This window comes from Vicugna pacos, unplaced genomic scaffold, assembly GCF_048564905.1.
Source record: "Vicugna pacos unplaced genomic scaffold, VicPac4 scaffold_19, whole genome shotgun sequence".
Lineage (NCBI taxonomy): Eukaryota > Metazoa > Chordata > Mammalia > Artiodactyla > Camelidae > Vicugna > Vicugna pacos.
In genome coordinates this window covers 64,821,492-64,842,646 of record NW_027328740.1, presented here as the reverse complement: position 1 = coordinate 64,842,646, position 21,155 = coordinate 64,821,492, and the positions used below count along the sequence as shown (strand labels likewise).

General features: G+C 43.9%; 1 protein-coding gene across 1 annotated transcript in view; it reads right to left on the bottom strand.

Moving 5' to 3' along the window:
• Positions 1-21,155, bottom strand: part of LOC140693124 (uncharacterized) — an 843,637-nt gene that overhangs the window by 505,069 nt on the left and 317,413 nt on the right. Inside the window, exon 6 of the mRNA XM_072957183.1 lies at positions 17,069-17,305. Coding sequence (XP_072813284.1) covers positions 17,069-17,305 — 237 coding nt within the window. The remainder of the gene's footprint in view (positions 1-17,068; positions 17,306-21,155) is intronic.

The following is a 21,155-nucleotide window of genomic DNA, read 5'->3' as shown; positions in this document are numbered from 1 at the left end:
TAAAACAAAAATCAATAAACCTGAAGCAACTCCATCTCCGAATCATGATACACAATGACATGAGATTAAGTGTGTCAGGCCCAAAGCATGGGTGAGCCTGACCACCTGATTTCTATTCTTCAAAGGAAGGAAAGTTTTCCTATTTTTTATTATCACTCTGTCATTGTTTCTGATTAAGCCAAAAACTAGTTTATGAAATAATTAAGCATTGAAATAACAGATTTTTGTTGTATCAATTACAGAAGGCATTCAGAGGTGTTAGGAAAAACCACCTCTGTAAAAAATGCAAAATTTCTTCCACTGTGAAGAACACGTATACAAAATGCAACAGAGAATTCAAGCTCTTGTGGAGAGGAGCAAAAGCCACAGAATCAAAGCAAAGTCATTACTATGAGTCAACTCAAAATTCACTGGACAATCATGTTCAATGCATTCAATGAAATTTAAAGGCATACTGCAAACCATACACTTAATGATCTGCAGGCTAGAGGAAGAATTTCTCTCTTTAACAGACAAGAGTAATCAATAGGGTGCCCCACCAAACAAGGACCAAAGAACAATCAGGTTTTTAACAGTTCTGATATATCAGCATTTTCTAAAGATCAAAATCCAGAAATTTTAAACATTGATTCACACCACAATGAAACAAGCACTTAAAAAAAAAGAAAAGAAAATAAGCACATAGAACATGTACATAGATCAATGAGAATTTCTTGAGACGCTGGAAGAAACAGGCTATAGTCTTTTACTTGAGAAATAAAACTACTTTTAAAGATAAATGCTAAAACACATTTCATCATTCATGTTGCCTTGAAAAATCTGAGGCACTTGTATCTGATTAGAAAAGCATTTCTGAGTAATAGTGTGTTACAATTCAGAGCCAGTTTGCTTTAGAAGAAAAGAGAAAAGAAAAGCTACCGTTTCTCATATACTGCACAAAGTGTGAAGTGTCTCCCTGCCTCTTTCTCCTCCCGTTTTCTAAGCTCATGCTTCCCAACCCTTCTGAAACAAGTATGAGAACCTCTTATTCCCGCCAATATGCCAAATGACAAAAGAAAATCAATTTATTTGTGTAAGTATATGCTTAAACCTTGAACTGGAAGAGAAAGATATCAGAAGTCTATATGGAACTTATTTCTACATTCCTGAAATCACACACACAAACTTTCACACAGACACAGACACAGACACATACCCCCTGGATTACTGGGAAATTCACAAGCTTAGGATTTCCATCTTCTAGAAGATAACTTTGTAGTTAGTTTAAAATACAAAACTGTCAGCTTTGGAAAGCCTTGATCACCTGCTAAACCATCCAAATATCAAAGAGACCCAATTAGCCTTCTCGGTAGAATGTAATTTCCCATGATGGCAAAACATACCCTAAAAAGTCCTTGATCTAAGTCTCGTGTTTATCACTAGCTATGATCGTTTTTAAGCACATTAACAGATTCAGAAACTTATGTCTCAACAGCATTTATTCTTATTGAAATAGTATACGTGTTCATTTGCCTATACAGAGACCAGGTCCCATGATGGAGTTTAAGAGCTATTTTGTGTATTGCAATATTTATTTTTAAGTGCAGAAAAGGAGGGTGGGTATTACTCAGTTGTAGAGCACCTGCATAGCATGCACAATGTCCTGGCTTCAGTCCCCAGTACCTCAAAAAAAAAAAATAAATAAAATAAGGGCATATTTAAAAATGAGTAAAGTTATAAAAAAATGCAGACTAAAAACCACTGCAATCTAGGAGACACAATTACAATAAAAAAAACAAGAGTTTCTATCAATTATTGGCTATTTGCCAATCGCAGAGACAACCAGAAATCACACCTGATAACCATCACGTGTGATTCTCAGCAACCCTACTAAGTAGACACGGATGGGAAACCAGGCTCTGCAGATGAGGAGACGGAGCTCAGAGGAGCCGGGGACGCTGACCGTCCTGCTTCCCGTGACACCACATCAGCCCAGGGCAAGCGCTGACGGAGCTGCAATGAGGGGACACCCAGCTGCATGGAACCTTGGGGCACTGGGGAGTCCCAGAAAACACTAAAAACTGTTCAGTGAAAAACCAGCTCAAATATAATACACTGTGCCACATTCTTTAAACAGGGAACATGAGTGAGACCTTTTTGATGCCTCCGTGTCCTTTCTGCCATCGTCAGTTACTTGCCCTCACAGCGTGACCAGTGATGAACTGGACCCCATATGAAGCGCACTCAGATGGCAGAGCATTTGAAGCTGTTTTATGAAGTTTGTAAGACTCTGTCTGTGCCTCACACAGGCGGTCATCCATCACTTCTCACCGGTGTGGATGTACCACCTGAAATCACTCCTTTCTGCTTTTTAAAATCCCTTCATCTACTCCAGACTTTTCAATAGCAAAGAAGCAGCTAAACCACAGACAGTGGACAGCTTTTCACCAAATTTCTTGAACAGCCCATCGGACTACCTGGAAGCCCTTTACTTTTATTAAACCCACTTCCAGGTACTTCATCATTTTCGGATTGGTGGACTTGGCCTCTGACTGAGCTACTCAGAGAGCTCCCAGCCTCACATCCGTGAGAGGACCCTGCTGTTGGGAGAAATCAGTGAGAAAGGCGTACATCCCCCAGTCATGTCTGCATGGCTAGAAGTGCCACAACGTGCTAAAAATTTATACCATCATAACCCCTGGGCTCCCATGGACTGGTTTCACATTAACCAAACTCATGAGACACTGATGCAAGAAAACCAGAAATTTAACTTATTAATGTAACAGAAGATGTGAAACTATGAACCAGACTGCAATATCAGAGTTCAACCATGAGTATATGTTCTCCTCCACGGCCCAAACACGGGCAGGCAGTCACATGGCAAGTGTGGACAGAAGCAGAGCAGGAAGGATTTCTAGATGAATTCAATGGACTAAATTTCTGTTATACCAACAGATCTGCTGCCTGGAAAACAATTAATTCTAATCACGGTGCACTCTTCGTGGACAGTTGCCGAGACACGACTGTGAGCACCTGTGTAACTCTCCTTTCCCTGTCCTTTCTGGGCTAATTGATGCACAGACGTACAGAAATCGAGGGATGCAGATACATCTAAACACCCAAAGCCCATTCTGGGAGCCACAATACCATACAGCCAGGGTTAAAATACTTGCTCTGCCACTTACTAGTTCTGTGACCTTGGTCAACTTACCCTCTGTGTGCCTCAATTTCCACACTGTGAAACTGGGATAACAATCAAACCTTCCTTACTCGCTTGTTGAGAAGATTGAAGGATTCATTTCTGTAAAACGCTCAGAAAAGAATGTAGCACATTTTGGGTGCTCAACAAATGTCAAATTAATATTACAGTGGTTTACAAGTCTCCTTCCTAATCATCTTCTGTGTTTCCTGGCTAGACTAATACCCAAAGGAAATTCTTATTTCTCCTTTTATAAACTCATGGGATGAACCCTTCTGTTCCATCCCACCACCTGTTTAAACTGATGGAAGGGATACCTCCTCCCCACTCCTCTGGGCCATGCAGAGTGCTACTCCCTTCACAGCCCTGACCCCTGGCCCACAGCTAGCCCTCCTCACATTAACAGATTGAGTTGTGATTCCGGGGAGACAAGCAGGGCATGTGAAACCCTTCCTTTCCCTCCAGTGTTGACTACCCTAGGGAAGCACCCTGGATGCTCAGCTCCATTGCAGAACAGCCCTGTGCATGATGGGGCTCATTCTCTCAAGGGAAGGCTTGCTGTGGCCCAGAGATACCTGGGACAGGGTGAGTCTCTACTTCTGGGACACAGTATCATGACACTCATTTATCCACAGCCCTGAAGTTCATGGAGAACGTGGCTTCATCAGTAACAAAGAAGACATTTATCGCCTGCCTACTCTTTTGTGTCATCTCTCAGTTGGCTGCTGGAGACAACATGTGTATAAGTATTGGTTCCCCTTAGGCCCCAACATATATGAAGTAACAAAAATTTCTGTGGCTTAACGTTGGTCCAGGGCGACTGTGTAACAGTTCTGACTCTGCTGATGCTAAATTATGGGTGTAGGAATTATGGAACGTCCTCAAATATCTTTCATCATAAAATCAGCTTTTCTTATTTTCTTGTTTCTTTGTAATTACCAAAGACTATAAAATGATGGCTGCACACAAAACAGCAGCTAAAGTTTATGAGCTCTCTTGACATACCCACTGTGGTAAACATGTTACATAATTACTAATTCTCACAATTCTACAAAGCAGATATGAGTGTCCCCTTCTCACAGACGAGGGGAAAACTCAGAACGAGCTGACTCAGGATCACATGGTTCAGTGTCAGCACGTGCAGGCAAACCCAAGTCAAGAAACTACACCCCATCATATATGTACCAAATCAACTCCCACCAATTAACACACAGCGGCGGGGTCAATACTCAGGGAACTCAACACACCTTTCAGCTTTATGGTGCTCCAGAGGCAGCTTCTAGCTGTTTTATAATATCCCGGCTCACTGGTTTCTAACACTAGAAGAAAAGCCCGATTTTGCCATTGTTTACACAGCAAGTCTGAAATGTTCACAGCGAGATAAAAGAATAAAACTATGATATAAGCAGAAAAAATTTTCCAGGTAGAAAGACATAATGGACGTTGTGCTATTCTGAAGCATTAAGCAAAGGAATCAAAATAAAATCACATTGTTTAAGCCTTATTTTACAAACAGAAAAATTAAGACTGTAAAAAGTTGCAACAGCGCCACCTATGGCTAAAAAGACCTTCCAGGTTGCCGGGAAACATGCAACACAAAAATTGACTGTAAGATGAGAAACGAGAATCAGATAACTAGAAGCTTATGTAGCATATACTGCACTTTGCTTCGGGGGGATGGAGGGGTATTCAGTATTTAATCTGATATTGCTAATACTCCTAAATATAAACAAAAGACATAGGCTCATGGAAGCTCATCTTAGAAGAGGAAAGAATCCAGTCCAGCCACTTCATTTTACACGAGGGGAGACTGAGACCTGAGATCTGTCCTCCTGGCAATCAGCAGCAAAGCTCTCCTAGGTCTCATGTCTTGCACTGTAGTAAAAACCAACAGAACTGTACTACGCCTATATTCATAAAAGTCACGTCTGTATTTTTCCAACAGTAGGTAATCTAAGTATCTTGCAAAATACTTCTCAAAGAGCCAGGAAATCATAGAAGGGTATTGAAATACAAAAACATTTATTTACATATTAAAACAGCATGAGCTTTATTCTCTCTATTAAAAAAGTGACATGTCAAATCAAAATTTTGAAATTTTAAAACCTGAAAAGAGTGCAGAAAAAAATCAAAATTTTCTTTAGTCACAAAAGAGAGAAGCTTATTCCCTGATAATAATCAATGTGGATTTTTCTAAACTTAATGGTTCTGGTCAGAATCCCGAGAAATTAAATGTCTGATGGATGGTTACACGGCAACATGAATTCTGAGCTTACATTCTGTGTAAATAATCTTCAAGGTCGTCTGCTTAAGGCAATTTAAGTAGTCCCTGTCTCACTAGAATGACACAGATTTCATTAAAGCTTCATACTGCACTTAAAAAAAACAATCCTAGTTACTTTAAGCCATATTAATGTATATCATATATACACATATTGAATATGCATCAGAAATAAGCTACCCTTTTTAGTATTCAGAGTTGATACTTCTAAACTATCAGTCACTGTGAAAGCACATTTTTATTAAGCACCTCTACGGTGCTTTGTATACAAGGCGTCCAGCTCTCACAGTCAGACAAGGTAAACCATATTACTCAAATTTCACAAATGACGAAATATACTTAAGCCATGTAAACAACTAAGATATTCATCATCAGGAAAGAAAAGAGTAAGGATTTTACTTACAATACTCACTGACAAAGTTTTCTTTCATACTAAGACTACATAAAACAAATTCAGTGTTTGGAAATTTTTCAGTAAATAAGCACCACTAGAAAAAACAAGTAACATCATTAGCAACAGTTGGACTTTCAAAGACCACTTCTCTCTTGCACAATAGTTATTTTAAATGTTTTGTTTTTAGTTCTCACAAAGCACTAAATTAAAAAACTATTTCCTTTACAGTCATTACCTGAGAATAAAACATTTGTGAAAATGTACAATTTTAATTTATGCCACTCTGCCTCTCATTCTCACTGGTGTCTCTCCTTTGAAGACCTCATCAGGCTGAGATAGCTAAAATCGGTCATTTATGGGCTCACAGGAGTTCGGGAAAACACTCAACGGGAAGCTGATTAGAGGAGCAATTGAGAATTCATCCTGTGCAGCCTGGATTCCAGCATCGAGCTAGCCACCGCCAGCTGCGTGTCATTTGGGGCAAGCTGACCCATCTCTCAATCCCTCAGCTACAAAAAAGGAGACACTGATACCTACAATCAAACACTTGCTATGAAGTAAAATATGAGCAAAGCATTTTAGCCTCAGTTAGGCGTCCACTCACAGCGAGTTTGGTCATTATGATGATGAGGATGGCTGTTAACAAATTAAGCTCGACCAAACAGGAGAAATCACCTTAAAGGAGAAACATTTTAAGTCCATGAGTATTTCCTTTTGGGTGGACTGTAGAATATTCTATAGATTTTTTTTTAATAAACCAAATTTTGTCCATTAATTGTAGATTTACAGGTTCATGGACAAGTCTCCAGAAAAATAATTAGAGGCCTCTAACCTCTGAAAATTAAGATGTAAATTTAAAAAAAATATCAGGGAAGAGATTATACCTCATTTGGGAGAGTATGTGCTTAGCATGCATGAGGCCCTCAATTCAGTCCCCAGTAACTCCATCTAAAAACTTTGTTTTTTAAGAAATAGAGAATTAAAGCAAAAGGATGGAGGAATACGGAAATTTTTAGAGACTCATCTCAGATTTAAGATAGGGAAGAAACCATCCAATTCTCAGAAGAAATCTTGAGGACTATGTAAACTGGATCTGAGATGTCTAGTCTTTTAACATTATTCATGAAATCATATTACCAAGTCTTAAAACTACCTGATAACCCACAGTGGTGATACTGATCATAACAGCTACCATCACGTATCGAGCTCCGGCTAGGACTGCTCTGTTCTGACATCTCTACCCCTAAGGCCTCACCAGGCGGAGAGCACTAAATTCGGTCATTTATGAGCATCTCGTGTAAGTCCTCCATTTGTGCTTCTCACTCTCCCCTCACCAGCTCCTCTGAGGGAAGCACTGTTATCATCTTCCCCACCCGCAGATAAGGCCACTGAGGCACAGACACTAAACCCGTTCCAGGCCACATTGGAATTAAAGGACGTCTGTATTTCTGCTGTTTTGCTTTTGACAAAGGAATCTGAGATATCAATTCAAAGCAGACTGTTAAATAATCAAGTCTGTCAGGTCTTCACCTCAAAGAGCAGATACTATAAATTCCTGATGTAGGATGAGGCTGCCGTCACAAACTGACTCAGCTTGAAATTAATATCCAAGATGAAGCAGCGGATACACGTAAATATTCACGATTGTCAAGTCTGCCCACGGGTCTGGGCCCTTCACTGCCTGAAAGGGGGTGAAATCCCCACCCGTGTCTGGGAGGGAAGCGCGGCTCTTCCCGGGCTCACCCAGGCTTCATAGGCTATTTACCCCCACAGACTAGCCTCAACGGTTAAAAGCTCTCAAGATTTTTACACCAGGCAAAACTGAAAGACATTTCTGTAGATGGAGCACTTTCTCAGGCTTAAATTTTTTTGCCTACACTCAGCCAGAGGGAGAAAAGAAACAGGACTCTACAAAGTCCTGACCCTCACCACTCACAGGAGTAGAATGACCACAGCAGAAGATGGCCCTTCACATTGCAGGATGTGAACAAAATAAAGATGCCCCAACAACAGGCACTCCCAGACACAGCGCTCAGCAGTCTTCTGCACAATCACAGTTGTGCAGCCCTCAACACCTTCTATTTCCAGAACACTTCATCAGCCCAAAAGAATCCCCCTATCACTAGCATTCACTCCGTAATCCCCCTCCACCCAGCCCCTTCCAACCATCACCTGCTCTCTGCCTCTGCATGTGCCTTTTCTGGGCTTTTCAGATCACTGAAATCAACAATATCTGGCCGTTTGTGTCTGCTTCCTTTCAATTAACATGCTGTTAGCAAGGCTTGTATATTTTGAAGTGGCATCAGCATCTCTTTATTTTTTATTTTTTTTGGAAACGTTAAAGATTATTAGAAGGTGGTAAGTACTATCAAAAAGAGTAGAGTGGAGCATAAGTGATTGTGTTTCAAAGGGAAAAGTGTGGGTTGAACAGTCAGGGTGGACTTCCCAAAACAGGTGGCATTTTTCATTTTCCTCTTTTTTTTTTTCTTTTTTATTCACTCTTACGTGTGAATAATGTTCCACTACATGGAGATACTACATTCTGTTCATCCATTCAGCAGCTATGTATGGACGAGGTCCAGAAGAATGAGTGTAAGGGGTGACTAGCATGGATGGCATTTAAGCAAAGGGCAAAATGTGTTTTCAAAAAAAAGCCAACAAACAGAGGCGCAAGGAAATTCAGTGCGTTTCTGAGCAAAGTGCTTGCTTGCTTCGGCAGGACTACCGTGCAGGGCTGGGGCGGATATTGGCAGGAATCATGGTGAGGGAGTCACCTGAGAAGACATCCCACTGCAAGCAGCTCAGCCAATCCTCCTCCCTCATCCTGTATTGTTAGAGCAATGTTTCTAGGTTACTCTTATTTCAATTAATAGCATTTAACTGCACGTCTGATCATCACCATCAGACCACATTACCTCCAAGTCACAGAAAATCATTCACTGACTGGAGCAGCAACAGGACATAATGGTGATGGATTAGGGAGTCCTGCAGCATTCCAGCCTGCAGGCACAAACCCCACATGTGCCCTGGTGATGTCCAGAAAATAAAATGCATGGAAATATCTCACTGCTGGAACACGACATCTGCCCTCAAATTGCCCGAAAATCATGCTGGCAAAGCACTACTCAACCTTCTCAGTACAAAAAAAAAAAAAAAGCTAAGAAGGCAAATTTAGGCTCTTCCATTGAAAACCAGCAGCCACCACTGCCAGTATTTGAGCTGGAATGCTCCTGACTTTGAAAACCACTGCGCAGTTACTTTTCAAACGTGAAACTCATATATATATACCACGTAGATGATATTGCAGTAGGATTTTTCTTTTCAAAATTTCCAGTTGCAAAATTAGCACAAGAAAGTTTATGTTTAGGCTTTAAAAAAATCAAATATCCTCCATTTTCTTAATTTTGAACTTATTATTATTTTATAAATGGAGCTATGGTGCGTATTTTAAACCTTTTGATTTCTGAAAACAAGACGTTTATGACCTCACTATTTCAGAGCAAACTTTAACGATTCTTTGAGAGGTGGGGCCTGGGGTGCTCACTAACAGCTCTTTAAATACTGACAAGGATGTGCTATTAAGTAATACAAAGGCTCTAAGTCCACATTAGCTCAGAAAGCAAAGAAACCACACCAAAGACTTCCTTAAATATTTTATATATTCCTATTCTTTTGAATATTAAAGCTCTTAAAACATATGATTTTTTTTGAAAAAGACAACAGCTGTAATAATTTTCCTCTCACCAAGAAAGCAATCTTTATCAGGAATAAAAACCCCTATGGAAATCGAAATGACAGGACGTTTCTAGCTAAGTGAACATCCAGATCTGAACACAAACCTAAATCCTATCAGATCTCACTCAAAGGAGCTCTACAAAGGCCTGGGCAACCCTGGAGATTTGCTCTTTTGTTCCAAATGTTGGCTGAGCTAAGATAATCACACTAGGCATGGAAAGAGAGAAGAGGAATGTCCCCCTGGCAGCCTCCATCAGTTTTCTTCCAGCCACAAGGTGCCTCTAGGGCAGCCCCGCTAACAAGTCCCCCATAAGAAAAGCCGGCATCCACACTGCCCCTGCCGTCCCCAAGTAGCCCCGAAGCCCATATCCCAGCCTGTGAATGGTCTTCAAATGATCCCCCAGTTGGTGGCACCCTCCACCTCTTCCCCGCTACACACACACACAAAGCCACGACAGCCTTCCCAAAGCACAAATTTGATTACATCAACCCCACTTCAAACAGTTCAGAGGCTCCCTGGTAGAGTTCTAGCCCCACCCCAGACCCTGCTCGCCCAGCCTCATCTCAGTACATAGGTCCCCAGTGACCTCAGGAGCCCCCTGACCTGCTCCTACTTCCCACTTGCCTCCAGGTTCATTTTGACTGTTTCCCAAGGAAGCCTTCCCTCCCTCCAACCTCCACAATTTGTTCCTCTCTTCCTAGAACATTCTAGGCTAAGTCAACTTCTGACAATGCTAAGCTCTCAAGAAGCAAATACATTTTGCTTATTTATGTGGCTACACTCTCTCTCCCCTAGACTCACTGAAGTGCACGTGTTATGAATAAATGAATGACGGGTTGGATCTCAAAGGGACAGACATACCTGCTCTCGCCCGTCCCGACCCTTTTGTCTGTAGTATATCAGAAGCAAAACCAGAAGTACCTTTCCTGAGGGTCACTTCTGTTGACACCCTTCACTGCCTACTGTGTCAGTTCTAGTAAAACTCAACTTCTTCCAAAGCCCTACACCCCGGACTCTCTCCAGTGTCCTCCCCAGCAGGGGCTCCCTCCACCCTGGACTGCACAGGGCACTCTCCCCGGTTCCCCACGCCAAAAACCTCCAGGCCTCTGCCCGGGCTGCCCCTGCGATCTGAGACACTTTCTTGACTCCTTCTCCTGGCTGACTCTTACTCTGTCCTCACAACTGAATGTACAGCCCATTTCTTCCAGGAAGTCCTCTCTGATAATGTCCTTTAGGTCTTGTCTGGGCTCTATCTATAGCAGCAGTACATGGTGACCAACTGGGTGTTTGCCCGCTCCTTTGAGACCACGAACACTTGGGAACCACGTGGGAAGGAGTGAGAGATTACAAGGCAGGTGGGGGAATCAAAAAGCAGAAATCACAGCCCAAGTCCCAAATTCAAGGATACTTTCTCAGAAAAAAGTATAAACTATTTCACACGTGTGCCATTTGGCTACTATTTTTGTGGCTTGTGGACAGCAAGAACTTGGTGTTCTAGCCCAAAACCCAGGTTACATGCAAAGAAATGTATATATTCTTATCCAAAGGAAACCAGAGCTGCTCAACAACAGTTTTCATTTAGAACTGAAAGGAAATTTGATAAAGGCAATCTCTCTCTCTCTCTTCTTTCTTTTCTGGAATCATATAATTTTAGAAGTATTTGCGTGACTAACAGACGTCTACAGCCCGTGATTCTGCACTGAAGTGTTTGGGGCTGAGGAAGCCCAGATTACATTCACTCTGTAAATGCAATCACACCAACACACTGATAGGTGCCGTGAGTGGTGGAGCTGATGTTCCAAAGCAGGCAACATTATTCTGTAAGAGAACTCTAAATAGAAAGTAAGAAATGCAATGTCCTGTACTCAATTTCATTTGCTATATGGGCCATTAACTGATAGTATATTTTGACTAATGAAACCCAAAAATAAATTGTCAACGTCGATTTTCTTCATCTGACCGTTTTATGCTAACATCGGATATTAAACTCTCACTCCATATGGAAAGCTCAGGCCTATGCTGCAGCACAGATACATCCCGAGGAAGAAAGCCGACCAAGGGAGAACTGGAGAGTTTCCCTTCAGAAGCTGCAAAGTCTGGTTTTGCACCTGTACACCATTTGCAACCACGTCATCATCAAAGGAGTTAGACGTTACCTCTCTGGGGCGAAAATCACTGCGTGCTTCAGAACCATCAAAGAATGCTGAGCTTTGTGAAACAGTCCAGAGGCGCTTAAATCATACTTTTTCTGAAAGGCTCCAAAACTGACCCACTTCACCATTCCAGGTATAACAGGGAAGTACTGGAAACAGTAGAGAGAACATGCCCTTGAATTCTGACAAGGCCCTGCTTGAATCCTGCTACAGCATTTACTAGTCACTAAATGGACCAATTCTTTAACCCCTCTGAGAAGGCTTCCCAATCCCCAAAAGGGGGCTGTCAGCGCCCACCTGGGAGGCATGGATGTGAATGCAACACGCAAGTAGGGCGGCCGACTGGTACCTGACACGGGGCCTGGCTAGTTTCCCTCCGCTGCCCTTTTCCCCCTTTAAACTTGCACTGTTCCCCCGGTAACGATCAAGCCCCCTGAACAGACTGCCCGTATCTTCTGTGTATCCCTGGATACATGCCTTACCCTTAGGAGGCCAGAAAAACAACTGCCTCCTCCCAAGTCACTAACAATGTTCTTAAGAGTCTGGGTATTTTTAACTCTATTTTTCAGGGAGACTATTCCAGAATTTTGCAAGCACCATTCTCCAGGTTGGCTCCCCTCCCAGTGCCCATCCCTTCTCACCTCAGATCCTCTGTCTGACTGCCTTCTGTTCATGGGAAAGCGAGTCCGGTAAGGTGGGGCTCCCTAGGCCTCCCTCCCTCCCTCACAGGTGATTGTGACTAACTTCTCCCCATTCCTCACTGCAACTCTAGCATCTGAGGAGTCTACCCTCCCGTACCCTGCAGACTCTGCACCTTCCCAAGACGCAAACGTGGCCACGACCCTCCCTTCAGATTTCTTCCTGGCTGGCCCTGCCCAGCCCCTGGCCCCTTAAGGATAACTGGCATTGCATTGAAAATGGCAAACGCCACTGACTGACACACCAAAGCTGTATGGTCTGGGCTTTCCTCCAACCAAGACACAGCCCTGCCCCCCCTCAGCCTCAGTCTGCAGCTCTCGAGATGATCTAATTCACATGCAAGGCTGTGAACACCAGCTAAGAATGACGACTCCCAACGTGTATCTCTAGTCCGGCTCCTTCACCTGAGCCCCAGGCTCATCGTCCCGAGTGCCTCTTTGAAGTCCTAATTTGGATGACAAATGGCATCTTAAAAATGCCTCATGTCCACCATTTACTCTAGAATTCCATTCCTGGCAGGTATCTCCCAGACTCCCCATTTTAGTAACAGCCCCAGCACCCACCGAGGTGTCTGAGGTCACATTCAATTTCCACTGTTCCCTCCCCCAGGCCCTGCCCTGGAATCAGTCCTGTTATTTCCATCAATAAGCCCATCTCAACTGTAGTTCTGTAGGGACCATGGCCGGAAACACACAAGCTCACAGCATGGTGCACTAACACTCCTCCGTAGGGTGCTCCCTGGAGGGGGAGGCATCTCCTGCTGCTGTTCACCTCAGAAGGCAGTGGATTCTCACACAGGAGGCCCAGGAGAAGGGACTCAAGGTTCTCCCATGGTCTGAGCTTTGAAGGGCCCGAGGTCTGGGGGAGCTCCTAATTAGCAGACACACTTGCCAATGAGCAGATGAGGATGGGGGAATCCACGCAAGGCTGTTATCACTTCAACTCATGGGCTCTCAGGAGCCACGGGAAAGGCCTGTGTCCAGTGTACAGCCCAGCCATCACAGATCCCAGCCTGCATTTGCCAACCCGGACAGCCTAGACTCCATCTACTTGCGACACTTACTTCTGTTCTGTTCCCCACCCAGAATGTGATGGACTCATTCAGATATTCTGGCCTGTCTCAAGAGAGACAAATTCAGTGAAAAATGAAGTGTCCACATTTGGACCAGAGCATGAAAGGAGAAACAAGGCCTCATGGTCAGCATGATGGTGGTGGCCAAACCCTTCCACCGGGTGAGATGAACCATGGTGAGGGTGAGAATCCAGGGTCCTAGGTCGGCCAAATCATCTTCCTTCACAGTTGTCTGGGGTGTTGTAGACTGACTACCACAAACTAACGACACGGCTGTCAGTGGTGGATGTCAGCTGCAACAGAAACGGATTCAACTCTTTACTGCCAACATGGGTTAAAAGTAAAGGCCGGGGCAGGGAGGTCTGCACGGCTGCTGAGGCAAACCACAGACCCAGCTCTGAATGCCCACTGGCTGGAGTAGAGAGGAAGCTACGGCCCTTTTAGCTGTCCCTGTGTCCAACAGATCCAGGTGAGCCAGCTACTTAGGAGAAGGTCATGTTGTCCTGATACCCAGAAAAACCAGCCTCGTAAAGGGAACAAATAGTGTCATGGATTTTAGACCCAATTCTGCCCCTTTATGAAGGCAAAGTAAAGTAAATGGCACGGGGAAGTTGAATGCAAAAAAAAAAAAAATTAAAGAACCAAACGGTGACCGCTTCCTCCAACAGCGTCCCCTGCAGCCGTCACCTCCGTGGCGGCCACTTCATCATGACGGCCAGGAAGCGCCGTCATGCACGTCACACAGCGACAGCCAGGAACCGCGTGCCGAGCACGTTTGTGTAAAAGCAGGAATCGAGCAAAATGCTGCAGAGTTTGACCTTACAAGTTTAAATACTCCATGAAAAGAATCCCTGAGCACCCGACAAAATCAATTCGCATCTTACTTCTTCAAAACAATCAAACAAATTTAATAAGGGCGCATTTGTCACCAAATAAAAGGAGGACCAAACATGTTCCTCAAAAGCAAGGATTTCAACAGGTATCAAACACCAGTGGGTGATGAGCTAACAAAGCAAATATTCCAAAAAATTAGAAAATAAAAAATGACTAAGATAATAGATGGATCAAAACAGCTGTTAAGTTGTTGCTTTTTAAAGTGATGGAGACTGTACGGAGGGCAATCTGGCTATTTCCAATGCAGGGTGTGCACAGCCCACATTTTCAGAAGCAACAACATGCTCACTGGGCAGTACAAGTGAAAAAGGAGTAAAGAAAAAGGAAAAGAGGAACAAGAGAAAATTAGAATCACACAAGAACAAAAATGATTTTGACTGCATGTACAAGAATTTATGTGAGTGTGTGAGGCCAGGGACACGGGGATGGTGAGGCCCAACCTCACCTCCTGCTCAAGGGAAAGCAGGGGCCTGAGGGGAGCGGCGCTGCCGGGGGACCACAACGTGTTCAGCTCCCCTAACCAAAATTCGACCTACAAGCGTCTAGGCAGCTTTTGAGCTACAAATTGTTGTCGCATTTCAGTCTGGACCGTTTTACTCACTTCCACCAAGAGTAGCAGGAGAGAATGAGGCTCTGCTCCTGCACCAAAACATTGTTTAAAAAATTAATGACTGTGGAATAGTAAAAGAAACAATGGAGTAAAAGTGACTGGAGGAGAATGTGCTTGACCCTAGCTCACTGGCCGCGTTATCTCAATGACGTTCAGATGCTGGCTGGGCCCTTATGGTACCACAATAGACAGACCCACAAGGAGGCAGGTTTAATGCGCTGAACCACTGTGGGCTAAGTACACATCCGGCTACTCCGCCAAGTCCCAAGGGCAGAGTTCAAAGGCAAAAACAAGCTGGCATTCTCTGGTGGGTCTGCAGACTCAGAGACAAGCATTTGTTGAGCAAAAATATCACCAGTGCCTCCTATGACAAAAGAAGTGGCACTGGCGTGGGGGCTGGGGCAGGGCTCCAGGCTTCCACTGCTCACTCACCACTCTGCCCAGGGGGAGAAGGTGGTCCCTGCTTAGGTTTCGCTGATGCACCTACCTTGACTAATGTCTGGGGCCTCAGCAGGAGTTGACAGGTGAGGTGAACAGAGCCAGACTCTGTGTAGCACGGTGCTGGGAGCTATGCCCTCAGCAGTGCCCAGGCTCCTAAACATGTCAACTCATCTCCAAGAAGCAGATGGGGAGTGCGAGCATATAGATCACAGGGCCCTGTGAGGACAAGTACAGATCATGGCCACGACATGCCTCTCCTCTTCCTTAAGCCATAGAGGTATTTCCGGGGAGGAACAGAAAATTCATCCAGAGCCTGCTAGGTGGGCTCTCGCAGGTGGGACTAGTGTCCCCTGTGCTTCTCACTCACAGGGCTGGTCTAGACATTCTTTTTATCAACTCTCTAGCATCTTCTCCTCCAACTTACCAACAACCAGAAAGTAGGATCTGATCTTAGGTAAGTTCAAGAATCACAGAGCACCACCTCCAAAGCGGGCCCGGTAGCACATGCCAGGTCTTCTGACCGCCACCTGTGGGACCACCATGAGCCCTCTCCAGACTCAAGGACCGAGGCCGTAGGCCGGGGGGACACAGCTTCCCTCACTCACCCCAGCAAAGGGGGACCACGTCTCGGCAAAGGCATCTCACCCTCTTCAGCCCGAGGGACAACACGATAGATATATGGGGAAACAGAGCAGAAGGTGGGGGGTAGGCAGCCCAGAAGAGCTCATCTGTACTTCCGAGGCAAAGTGGGGCCATTGACTTAATCACAGGGACAAAGTGGGAATGAACATTTCCCTGCTCTGTCCCATACACCGTGATACGCCTTTCCCTGCATAAGGAGTTCATTAGGAAGTCCCTGGCGGTGTTTCTGATGTCCTAACTTGGCATGGTGGCTGTCGGGCAGGAAGAGACGGCCTGAGCTGAAAAGGTGCTGGGCCTGGGAGGCAGGTGACAGCGGCTCCAGCCGCAGCTCAACCAGCGCCTCGTTCTGCCTCTCGGGGCTCAGCATCTCATCTATAAGCAAAGGGATGAGCATGTACCAGGACAGGCTGCCCAACAGAAATGAAATGAGAGCCATGTAAAGAAAGTTTCCCAGTTGCCACGTTTAAAATTTGAAACAAAGAAACAAACCAACAAACAAAAAACAAATACTAGAATGTGATTTTAAGAACAGATCTTACTTAATCTACTGTATGTAAAATACTATTATTTTGACATGTAATCAATATAGGAAGTAAAGAGATAGTTTATGTACTTTTACTAGACAAGCCTCAGCGTCTGATGTGCATTTGACCTACAGCACATCTCAGCTGAGTCCAGCCTCCTCCCCAGTGCTCCTAGCATCAGTGGCTTTGGCTACTTTATTGGACAGCAACTCCAGGGGTCCCACCATGTTCCTGGCTGTAAAGCGGGAGTAAGTGTCCACACTAACCCTAAAAGGATCTCTCTGAAATAAAGGCGGATTCACTTTGAAATGTCTGGAAACCGGCGGGCTGCACCTCCCTCCCCCCTTGGCTACAAGATTGACTTCTTCCTTGCTGATCCCTTTCTGGATGTAGGGAAGCAATCCGGCACAAAGCCAGGGTGGACTGGCCTCCAGGTAAACTTACCTGCTGTCTGTGTCCAGTCCCATGAAGTCCTCCTTCTCAAACGGGATGTAGGGGAGGGGGATCTTGTCCCCAGAATTCTTGGGGCCACCATCCAGCCACTTGGACTTGAGCAAGATGAAGAGTGACTCAGTGAAGTCCTCGATCCTCTTCTCCACCACCCTGCAGTACTCTTAGATTGAAGGCAACGTCGGTGCGCGTCTGCTCGGCTACCTCCCCATGCTGCACAAAGACAAAAAGCTGAGAGTCATTAAGCGATGTGCCATACAGCTCCTCTGCATGTGGAGCTTCTCGAAGGCCTTGGCAGAGAGACATTCGGTAATGGTGAGAAGGCCCACGAACTTGGGGTGTTTCTGGAAGACGCTCCACCGATTCTCGGGCACATAGCGGTGCCTGTAGTGGATACAGAGTGTCCACTGGGAGCCACAAGGGCTGATATGGCTAACCGAGGTGAGTAGCTGATAGATGCAAAAGAAATTCTCCTCTGAGATGATCTCTATGGATTGGACCACAACGGGACGAGTCTGGTGGTCCTCAGCACACTGCACGTAGTCAGGGATGCTCATGTTGCAGGCCCTGCCGAGAGGGGGAGGAGATCGAGGTACATTCTCTGCTGTGTGCTACGGGCCCATCTGGGTTGCGGTGACCTGGTGTGTACCAGCCAGAAGACAAGGGAAGCCAAAGCAAATCCAAGGGTACAGTTTGTCCTCAGAGTCTGCATATGGCTACTGTAGCTCGATCACATTACCCAGCTTTTGGTCTAGGCTTCCTGCCTCTGCAGAGAAAGGTCATTTCTTATTTTCTATTTCCAAGCACCTAGCAAGGCCCTGATGCAAAGTCACTGCTCAAAAATGCTGAATAAAGAAATGAACAAAGGAAATGCTTCCCCAACCCCCTTCAGCAGAATATAAAGAAAAGGACCACAGTAGGATCAAAAGATCTGGATTCCTATTCAATTTATTTGAACTCCTAAGCTTCATAATAATGGATAAGAAAACTTGCCTTGGGGTAGAGGGTATTGTTCATTGGTAGAGCATATGCTTAGCATGTATGAGGTCCTGGGTTCAAACCCCAGTACCTCATTTTAAAAATGAAACAAGTAAATACACCTAATTACCCAGCTGAAAAAGTATTTTTTAATTCAAAAGTCAAAAAACACCTTGCAATTGACACAACATTGTAAACTTGACTATACTTCAATTAAAAAAAAAAGCCTTGCCTTACAAGAATATATCTGGATTACGGATGTTTGAAAATGTAAAATGCATAGGGTACCACCTGCATAAAAGGAGGTGACTGTACACATGTTCTATCCCTCCTTTATGAGTTATACTTCCTTTGGGGGGGTTATAACCTCTCAGAGCTAATTTTCTCAGATTAAAAATTATAAACATTACCTGATTCTCAGTACTGCTGAAGAATCAGATAACTCTATGAAAGCATCTGACCCACAGAGTTTACTCAATAAATGTTTGTTGAATGAATGAATAAACAAGCAAAGTGAATGCTGCTCCCTGCCACAAACCATCATAATGGTACTGCCTGGAAATCCCAAGCCCACGTTCACCCGACTCTGCATTAACAATGTGGGTGACCTGGACAGGCCTGCGTGCTTCTCGAAGCCCCAGTTTAAACGTGAATAGAAATAAGGGCAATAACACAAACCTCAAATTGTTAGTGAGTCAGTAATGAATTTTACCCCAACACTGCAAGATGGAACCATTAAGAAAACTGGGCAAAGGGCCCATAGGCCCTCTCCATATAATCTCTTACTACCACATGGGAATCTACATTACATCTCAAAATTAAAAGTCTAATATTTTAAAGAGGTTATCGAGGTTAGGTGAGCTCACTGTCTCAAATAAGGAACACACAGTACAAATAGGACAATGCCCAGCCCATGAGATACACTCAGTTAACATTCCCACTGAGCCCACTAGTCCCTCCAACTTCAGAGCAAGAGGATGGGTCCTCGTGGCAACAGGCCACAGCACCTGAAGCTAACAAAGCTAATGGTGTCCACTTAAAAGAGCCCCTGTCACCACCCTTGTTCTAATTTTCTATTTGTAATTTTTTTCTTTTCATTAAATTGGAACTCCAAATTGCATAGAATTCTTACCAGATATCATGATGGCAGCCCTTCAAAACCTGACCACAGAGATCATGATGGCAGCCCTTCTTGGTGAAACAATAAAATGAAAAGCCATTTCCACAAGACCTCTGTGTAAATCTACTAGGGAACTTCATCCTGGACTGAGGAAGAGGACTGGGGAGTAGGGGGTAAACTGGGACACGGAGAAATATGGGCCACCTGTCCCACAATGGACTTTAGACTCACCCTCACCCTCCAGGAACGTCTAAATACACACAGACAGAGTGCTATGGACAAGAATTTTTTTTAAACAAATCCCTGAATCCCTAGCAGATCTTGTTTCTACCGAGACACAAATGTCTTATTTGTATAATGTTTCACAGAAGCCTTAAAATATTATCACCCCAACTTGACACATCAAGAAACTGAGGTAGAGAAGTTTATCACATTCTACAAGATTAGAGAGAGGCCACGTCAGACACCGTATTTAAATCCAAGTCCCTGCTCCGTTGCTCACACTAGAAAGTGTCACATACTGCCTCTTTCCTGCCCTCTCCCTGCAATAAATCTCTGAAGAGTCTTTTCTGTGTCACCTGCAATCAAAATCACATCAATTTTTCACAAAGAGCTATGTCACTCCTTGGAGGACATACCAAAATCTAAAGGGTTGGGTTGAGAGGAGATATTTGCATTTTCTGTTTCTCAAAGGAAACATGGCTTTAAAAGAAACTGAAAAGTATTTATCTAGTCTAAGCGCTCATTGTGCACAGAAAGAAACGGAGGCTCAGAGGAGAAGAGGAAAGGGCGTTATTAACAAATATTGCCTCAGTGCAGCACCAAGCCAGCCCTGGGCACTTCTGGGGGAGGATCTGGAAGGCCCAGGAGAATGAGTGTTAGAAAATAGAAAGAGAAGAAGAATATAAGGCCCCGTCTCTACACCACCATACCATGAATTTCCACCAAATTACCCAGTATGGGTGCAGCCAATATTAAGGTTGTCTAAACAGGTTATTGAAACCTGGAATTCTCAACCATAGTGGAAATTCCAGCATTTACTGTGCTTTTTTCCCAGTTCAATCATCAATTCAGTGGGCATTCTGTACCAGGGACTACACGAGACCTGGAGTTCTCCCAAATAAAGATCTCTATTACCACGTGTGCAAACCACATAAAGACCACCAGAAGAAAAGCGCCCACAGATAAGATGGAATTACTGAAACTGAAAGCAGCCAAAGAGCATATATTACTAGGAAAAATGGTGCTCCTATAAATGGACTCATGGACATAGAAAGCAAACTGTATTTAGCAGGCAGGAAAGGAGGGATTAACAGATACAAATTAGTAAATATAAAATAAATGACAAGGACCTGCTATATAACACAGGGAACTATATTCAATTTCTTGTAATGAGTTATACTAAAAACAATCTAAAACATATATAGATACATATGCATATGTTTATAACTGAATCTCTGCTGTACACCTGAAACTAACATTGTAAATTGACTACACTTAAATAAAAAATAATTTAAAAAATAAGTAAAAATAAAAGCAATGCCATTAAGAAAAAATAAAAGAACACTCTAATCCCCTTAGCTGTAGGTGGTGGAGAATTCTGGTTGCAAACACCAAGTCCACTGGATCACTCCAGCAATGGCTGTCACTCTTTCTGACCATCAGAGAGTCACTTGCTTCACTGAGGTTTCTTTTCTCTTCTGTGAAAGGCTACAGCTGCAACTAACGATGTATGGAATCTCATCATTCACAAGCCCAACAAGTAGTGAGGACTTCCCATGGGCCAGGCTCTGGACAGAGGAAAATATAGGGTCCGAAATATATTCATGGGTAGAAGAAGTTTGTGCCATAAAGACGTTAATTCTTCCTGTTTTGATAGACAGATTCATTGCAATTCTGATTAGAATTCCTACCAGATTTTTCTTGGAATGTAACAAGTGAATTTATGGTCAAGATTAGCCAAGAAATTTCTTTAGAACCACC